General features: G+C 41.1%; 1 protein-coding gene across 1 annotated transcript; it reads left to right on the plus strand.

Annotated features, from left to right (window-relative positions):
• Nucleotides 1-7,752: 7,752 nt before the first annotated feature.
• Nucleotides 7,753-8,181, plus strand: HSPB3 (heat shock protein family B (small) member 3; the record flags this gene model as incomplete). Its single annotated transcript, XM_082243087.1, has 1 exon — nucleotides 7,753-8,181. The coding sequence occupies one exon, from the start codon at nucleotides 7,753-7,755 to the stop codon at nucleotides 8,179-8,181; it is 429 nt and encodes a 142-aa protein (XP_082099213.1).
• Between the last annotated feature and the right edge of the window lie 313 nt (nucleotides 8,182-8,494).

The raw sequence follows: 8,494 nt of genomic DNA on the forward strand, positions 1-8,494 counted from the left end.
GCGATGATGTCATCGTTCTTAAAGGTGTATGCGTTCCACCTAGTTAGCAAGGTGGGACGCAATATTAAGGTAGAAATGGGAAATAAGGGTACCAAATGTACCAGAATCTTACACCGAGGTGCAGGGGTGATACCACGCCAGCGCCATGCTGGCGTCATTATATAGGCGGCTAATGTACCTCCTACATCCGGTCAATCAGACTGGACATCGGTAGGAACAGACCGCCTCTGATGTCCCAGAGGGTGGAAGGGTTGCCCTGGTAACATGACGCTATGAGTTGTCACGTACCATGCAACCACTGCATGGTGCTTTTACACCCCTATAAGAGTACTCATTATGCTCTATCTGCATGATTGTTTTCCACATGCATACCTGTTCTTTATGCATGTACTTGTGTTTTAGATCAACCAACTATCTGTCCCTGATGAAGAATCTGTAAGAATTGAAACGCGTTGGGCTCACATGTAACAATCGGTTAAAATCTGATTAATTGAAAAGATGTATCTACATGACATGTGTATTGAATGGTGGGTTATTTAAATGACAGCTATTTGTTTTCATCATAGATTGTATATGCTGTTCTAAGTTCTAATAAAAATTAAATTTTTATATGTTTTATGTTTATTTTTTGGAGCCTAAAAAATCTAATCCCATTTCCTTTTCTATCTGAGTTACAAATTGCACTTGTAAGGCATGTGGCACCTTGCCCTACTTGAGACTAGGACTGATCTTAGAAATCACAGGGACCCCATAAAGCCTACCTGACAGGGTCCCTCCCCCCTCCCAGCCAGAAGTGACTTAGGACAAAGATTTATCAGTCCCTTTCTTTGCAGCCTCAGTTGCAAAGATGAATGAATTGGAAGCACTCTTAAGCTTCTTGTTCATTCACAAACGGAAGCATAGTAAACATGGTTTACTACGCTTCGGTGATGAGTGAATGGACACAGGAGTGATTGGTACTGATCACTCACTGTGTACATTCAGGAAAGGAAGGGGCAAACATATGGCACATAGGGGGATCCTCAAACATCTCCCTATGCAGCAGTTGCCGGCAGGAGAGGAGAGGAGGGAAGCCAGCAGCGCTGTTGGGTAAAGGAGAACACCGGGGGGCGAACAGCAAACAGAAGGGGTGCACGTGCTAGAACCACTCCCCTGCAGTGGAGCCGGAGGGAGATGCTGGCAGCATTGCAGTAATGCAGGGTTGAATTGGCCCTTATAGGTGTATCAGAGAGTCTCAAGCAGGGCCGCTGATAAGGCAGTACAGCCAGCCCTCCTGCTCAGCAGGTGCCTGGGCTCCCTCTTTGAACTTATGGGGCCCAGGCCCCATACAGGAGGGCTGGCTATACTGCCTTATCATTGGCCCTGCTTAATACTCTCTGATACACCTATAAGGGCCAATTCACCCCTGCATTACTGCAATTCATGGCAACGCATTAGTGTGTAACAGTGCTATTCATTTTTTAATGGTATCCCAACACAATTGTATTGCAGCACACCACAACACATTAGTGTACCACTTGTGGTACACTGCCTTAGAAAAATGGTGCAGTTCCATTTTATGGTGCATTGGTTGCCCATTTCCCTGATTAAGTTGACTAAATAAAATGCACTTTAATACACCACAACAATATGAACAGCACCTAAATGTATGTTTTTTTTTCTGGACACCCTGTAGTCTGGAGGTAACTTTTGGAGTTTTTGATTAATTCCACAAGAAGGAGCTTCTGTTGATCCTGCAACTGCATGGTAGGCAGTCTGCCTTGCATTTCATTGACTGACCTATTTGTTGAGTGTCTTTGAATTATATTCCTGTGCCAACAGTGTGCAGAAGGCCCCTTATAGTTATCCTTATTTTTTTTAAAGACCCTAAAAAGCCTAGTACACACGATGAGATTATCAGATGAATGATCATCCCTTCTTTTTTGCATGCTGGTCTCCATATCAAAAATGAAGAAGTTACTAAAGTTCATAGTTACATAGTTACATAGTAGGTGAGGTTGAATAAAGACAATAGTCCATCCAGTTCAACCTGTGTAGGTGTGTGTGGCTGTAATCATCTCACATACCCCTGAATGTTCTGATCCTTGAGATGTAAGTCTAAGAGTCTTTTGAAAGCCACCATACTACCCGCAGAAACCACCTCTTGTGGTAGAGAATTCCACAATCTTGTAGCCCTAACAGTAAAGAACCCCCCACGTTGCCTGAGGTTAAAACGCTTCTCCTCTAATCACATTGTATGCCCTCGAGTCCTCATGCAATCCCTTCGAATGAACAGCTTTTTTCTAAGCTGGGATCCCCATTAAGATATTTATAAATTGCTATCATGTCCCCCCTCAGACGTCTCTTCTCCAGGGAGAATAAATCGAGCGATTGTAGACGCTCATCATAGTCAAGGTCCTCCAATCCCCTAATTAGTTTAGTTGCCCTTCTCTGGACTCTCTCCAGCTCCAACACATCCCTCCTGAGGACTGGCGACCAGAACTGTACAGAATACTCCAGATGCGGTCGAAACAGAGTTTTATAAAGTGGAAGGATTATAGTCTTATCTCTGGAATACATCCCTTTCTTTATGCATGCTAATATTCTGCTGGCTTTGGCAGCTGCCGCTTGACATTGCATGCTGTTGCCTAATCTATCATCAACCAAGACTCCCAGATCCTTCTCCATTTTTGATTCCCCCAAGGGTTCCCCTCCTAACGTGTATTGTGTTTTTATGTTTTTAGTCCCCAAGTGCAAAACCTTACACTTCTCCACGTTAAACCTCATTTGCCATGTCGTTGCCCACTCTGTAATTTTGTCCAGGTCATTCTGTAGGATATCTGCTTCATGCTGTGCAGTTATTGCCCTGGCCAATTTTGTGTCATCTGCAAAAACTGATATCGAACTACTGATCCCGTCCTCAATGCTGTTTATGAATAAATTGAACAAGGTTGGTCCCAGGACTGAGCCCTGGGGCACCCCGCTTACAACCTCAGACCAGTCTGAGTATGCGCTGTTTATTACCACCCTTTGGACACGCCCTTTAAGCCAATTCCGCATCCAAGAGCAAACCCTGCTGTCGATACCTGCAGACCTTATTTTATAAATTAAGACCGCACTTTATTTATAGGAAGGCCCCAAACCTGAGACACATGTTGGCACCAAACATACCTGATCCCCCAAAGAAGAAACCAACCTTTTTGGACGAAAATGCCTACCTAATGACAAAGAAAAACCCTAGGAAAATTACTAATTTTCAGTCCAAAGTCACAGGACAACAGTTTGCAATTAAAAAGCTCATTTCATGCAGATCCACTCATGTGACTTACTTAATAAGTTGTCCATGTGGATTACATGTGAATGAGCATGTTGGGAATGTAAGGAGAGGCTTTCCTAAGCATAGCCTTTCCAACCATTTCCGCCTATACCACAACAAGGATCCATCTCAGATGTCCTTCTGTGGTATTGACAGAGTAGATCGCCATTGGAGAGGGGGAAATATGACCAAAAAAATCTCTATGAACGAAACCCAATGGATCTACAAAATGCAAACTTTACAGCTGTCAGGTATGAATATTGACATCGACCTAAATTGTTACATTTCAAATTTTTAAAATCTTTGAATAAATAAATTTTATACAATTTTAAATTTCCATCAAAATCTTTCTAAGCGTACATCATCAAATCTGCCTCTTTTTAATAATAATAATTTTATGTATAATAATACCAAATTTAAATTTATATTAATTGATTTTCAATCAATTAACTACTTATTAATTTAATTTTTAGGATCTAATTTTAGGGATATGTTGAAATAAATAAATATATTTTAATTAATATTTTAATTAATAATTACATTTCAATAAAATTCTTATATAGTATGGTCTACAATACTTGATTGAGGGTATTATATACAATCATGAATCCATCTATTGTAAACAGCATTCCATCGCTTTAATTTGATATATATTGATTGGTATTAATCTTCAGTTTGACAATTTGATTCCATTTGCAATATTGTTTATTTGGGCTTGTTATGAAAATCCGAGTGTTATACTGGCGATTTGCCCAAACAAAAGATGGCCGCGGTGTACTTCCTGGTTATGGGAGAGAACCTATTATTCCGGGGGGAATGGGCGGTTCAGGAGCCGCTGGCCAGCGATTGGATGTTGTCAGCTGAATACCTCTATTTATTGTGAATGGAAACGTACGGTCACATGATCCCCTGATGACGTCAGCACGTCTGACGAAACGTGCGTCGGGAACGTGAGACCGTTGAGTTCCGGGTTGGTGACACGTAGAAGCAGAGGAGCGTCTCGTACACCGAACCTATGCTGCATATTTTATGAAGGCATTATGAATTCCATGTTTGAGTAAGTGCAATTCTATTAATAAACCCCAAGTATTAGAACTTATTACACTATTGGAGTCTCCTTATCTTTTCTCCAAAACACCCTGGAGTTCCCTGGAGTTCCCTATGCGAGCTGAGCCTTATTCAAAGAGACCCTAAGGATAGCTTGGAGGCATTTGTGGACCATCTATGCTGTTTGAGACCCCCTATAATCAAGGGGTCCACCAGTTCTGGTAAGGAGTATTTACCCCGAGCACTGGGTGGAGAGAGTTTTATGGTGGAGGTCCCTCACTTGAAGATAGAGTGTATTCAGTCTGTTCTGAGAGATCCGTGCTGCACTGGGCACTTTAAGGACTTTTTATATTCAATTTTATTTATCCAAAGGACTTTTCACTTTAGGAGTATTCATTTATTTATAAATATATTGTATTTACGCACATAAGCACTTTCTTGTGTTTCTGAGTGCTGAGCGCAATTTAACCCACATCATTCCACATTTTATGCGTTTTACACGTTTTGTATTGCTGCTTGCACTATGGAAGAAATTCCTCACATATTTATTTAATTTATCACGTTGATTTATATATTTATTAATTTTGTCAGATATCACCATTTTGCGCAGTTTCTTTTGGTTTACCAATTTTCTATTTATAAATTAAGCGCTTGTGGGGAACTGTATCAAACGCCTTAGCGAAATCCAAGTACACCACATCCACTGGTCTCCCCCTATCTAGCTCACAGCTCACCTCCTCGTAGAATGTTAATAGATTGGTTTGACAAGAACGCCCATTTGTAAACCCGTGCTGATTACTGCTGATGATGTAGTTGTCTTTAGCAAACTCTACGATATAGTCCCTTATCATCCCCTCCAGAAGTTTACATACTATTGATGTCAAACTGACAGGCCTATAATTTCCTGGGATATGCCTCTGGCCCTTTTTGAATATCGGAATCACGTTAGCTTTCTTCCAATCCCCTGGTACATCTCCTGTCCTAATACTGTCAGCAAAGATCAGGAACAGTGGTCTGGATATAACCTTACTGAGTTCCTTGAGTACTCTCGGATGTACGCCATCCGGGCCTGGTGATTTGTTTGTGTTAAGTTTATCCAGCCTTTCCCTGATTTCACCCTCTGTTAGCCATAGTGGCAAGTCCTGTGTATTACTACTAACCATACAGTCATGGTCAGTGTACCCCTCCGTTTCCTGTGTAAAGACTGACGAGAAAAAAGCATTCAGCACGGTTGCCTTTTCAGTGTCCTCTGTAACCATCCTCCCATCATTGTTAATTATGTGTGCAATATGCTCTGCCCTAGTTTTTTTGCTGTTGATATATTTAAAGAATTTCTTTGGGTTTTTTTTACTATCCTCCGCTATTTGTCTCTCAAAGTTGATTTTAGCCATCTTGATTTCTTGTTTACTTTTCTTATTTGCCACCTTGTATTGCTCGAAAGTCGATACTGTGCCCTCTGATTTATACTTCTTGAAGGCCAATTTTTTTCCCCTAATAAGTTTTTTGACGCTACGGTTTAACCAGCCAGGTTTGGCTTTGTCTCTTCTAAATTTATTTCCCATAGGAATGCACTGCAAGCACTAATATGTTCCTAAAGCATTCCCATTTTTCCTCTGTGGTCAGTGATCCCAGGGTTTGGTCCCAGTTTACCCTTTCCATCAATGAGTACAATTTTGGAAAGTTTGCCCTTCTGAAGTTTAGGGTTCTTATGTTCCCCACTTGCCTTGTTATATTGTTATTTATACTAAATGTGATCATCCTGTGATCGCTAGAGCCCAGGTTGTCCTGGACTCCTACCTCCGAGATTATGTCTGGGTCATTAGTGATCAATAGATCCAGGACTACATTTTCTCTAGTCGGAGAATCCACCAACTGTGACATGTAATTATCCAGTAAGGTTTCCGTGAATAGGCGGGCCTTCTGTGAGTGTGTAGTCCCCTCGTCCCAGTCAATGTCGGGATAATTGAAGTCCCCCAATATGATGACTGATCCCAATTTTGCCACTTTACTCATTAGTGCTAAGAATTCCAGCTCTACCTCCTCCCCTTGGTTAGGTGGCCTATAGCAAACCCCCACAATTACTTTCCCCTTTTCTCCTTCCCTATGGAGTTCAACCCACACAGATTCTAAATCCATGCTCATCCCATCTGTAATGTCACTCCTTTCTATCACCTTTATATTGTTCTTGACATAGAGACATACCCCTCCCCCTCTTTTTCCTACCCTGTCCTTCCGGTACACCGAATACCCTTGGATATTGGCCAGCCAGTCATGTGAGGGGTCGAACCAAGTCTCTGTTATTCCCACAAGGTCTATGTCCTCCTCATGTACTAATATTTCCAACTCATCCATTTTATTAGCTAGGCTCCTGGCATTAGCATATACCCCTCTTAGTTTTACGGAAGTTAAGCGCAATTGGCGGTTATGTTTATTCCTGTTTGGTCTGAGATTTTCCCGCACAGACCTGCCAATTGACATTGTGGACCTACTGTCGCTGCTGACCCTACAGCTGCCTTCAGTCCTCTGCTCCCTCCTGACTGACTCTACTTCTGAGCCCTCCCCCCCGTCTCCTAGTTTAAAAGCCCCTCCAACTTGGTGGCCATCTTTCTCCCCAAAAGAGCTGTACCGTCCCCATTAAGGCCCATCCTTACTAAAGAGCCGGTAGCCGACTGAGAAGTCAGCCCAGTTCTCGAAAATTCTCTTACGACAGAATAAAAATTAGCAAGTGATGTAATGTATTGTATTGTATTTTCGGACGAAAACTGTACTGGTTAAATGAAAATCATACAGGAACGTTTTTATGTTTGTCCCTTCGGAAAATTTATGATGAAAGCAGTTTACTAATGATCAGATTAGCGTATGATCGCTTCAAAAGCGATATTTTTTGTACAATTTTTTGATTGTGTGTATGGGCATTAAGCCAGTGAAAATGCAAGCTAAGGTTTTATCTTTTTTTGTAGTCTGCAGTGAAAAAACAATGAAATGTTTGCTGAAGTGGTCTAAATTTAGCAGAGTTTCATTGTTTGCCAGAAAAGTATGTGCAGGTCACAGTCACATTATACTTGTTGAATGGAGTTGCTGCTACAGTACATTGGTTATTGTTTTGTTAGTAATGAAATCGGTCATAATAACAATTATTCAAATTTTACTATAATCGCTGATAGATTAAAGCACAGTTTAGACAGTAGGCTGTGCCAGACCTCAGATTAGGGTCCAAAATAAATCTTTTGACGTATTGTTTAAAAATAATCAACATTAATCCTGATGACTATAAAAGAGTCCAGGATAGATACTGAAAGCTCTGCCACTATAAATATATCAGCTTAAGCTAGAGTTATTGTAAGCACTGGACCTTGTCTCTAATTCCAGCAGTCAGACAATTGCACTTGCTGAGCATTGAGCTGTATACCATGGAGGGAATCACCATTAGACACTGGATAGAAACCCCAGTCAGGCACGGGGAAATATTTACTGGGAAGAATCTTGAAGATTTCAAACTAGATCATTCCCTTTATGCTCTGCCTGGACCTAAATGTCCTGAATATCCAGAGACAAGAAGAAAGGTAGACTTGGACAGCAACACAAGAGATGGCGCTGAAGATTCTGAATCCTTGGAGATCATGCTGGATGTGGTCCAGTTTCGGCCTGAAGACATCATCATTCAAATTTTTGAAGGATGGCTCATAGTCAAGGCTGAACATGAGAGAAGAATGGATGAACATGGATTTGTTTCAAGAAGCTTTATGAGAACATATAAACTACCAAGTAACACTGCTTTAAAGGACTTGTCTGCTGTCTTCTGCCATGATGGAGTGTTGGCTATTCGCATTTACCAGTAAATGAGGTGTTTTTGACCAGCTCAGCTTTTCAGAATGTTTGCATTCTGTTAGGATTGCTTATTATGTTAGTTTGGGTAATATTTTTAGATTTTTGCATTAACCTATGATGAAACTGTCTAGACAGCACAAAGATTCATTAGTAATGAGAGTATGGTGTGCACATTGGAAGCAGAACTCTTCAAGGCTCAGAGTGGTGTTTGACAAACTGCAGCAATTGTGGGGTTTATTTACTAAAATTGGAGAGTGTAAAATCTGGTGCAGCTGTTCATGGTGGCCAATCAGCTTCTAACTTTAGCTTGTTCAATTAAGCTGT

The sequence above is a fragment of the Pelophylax lessonae genome, assembly GCF_965119305.1.
Source record: "Pelophylax lessonae genome assembly, chromosome: 1".
Classification (NCBI taxonomy): domain Eukaryota; kingdom Metazoa; phylum Chordata; class Amphibia; order Anura; family Ranidae; genus Pelophylax; species Pelophylax lessonae.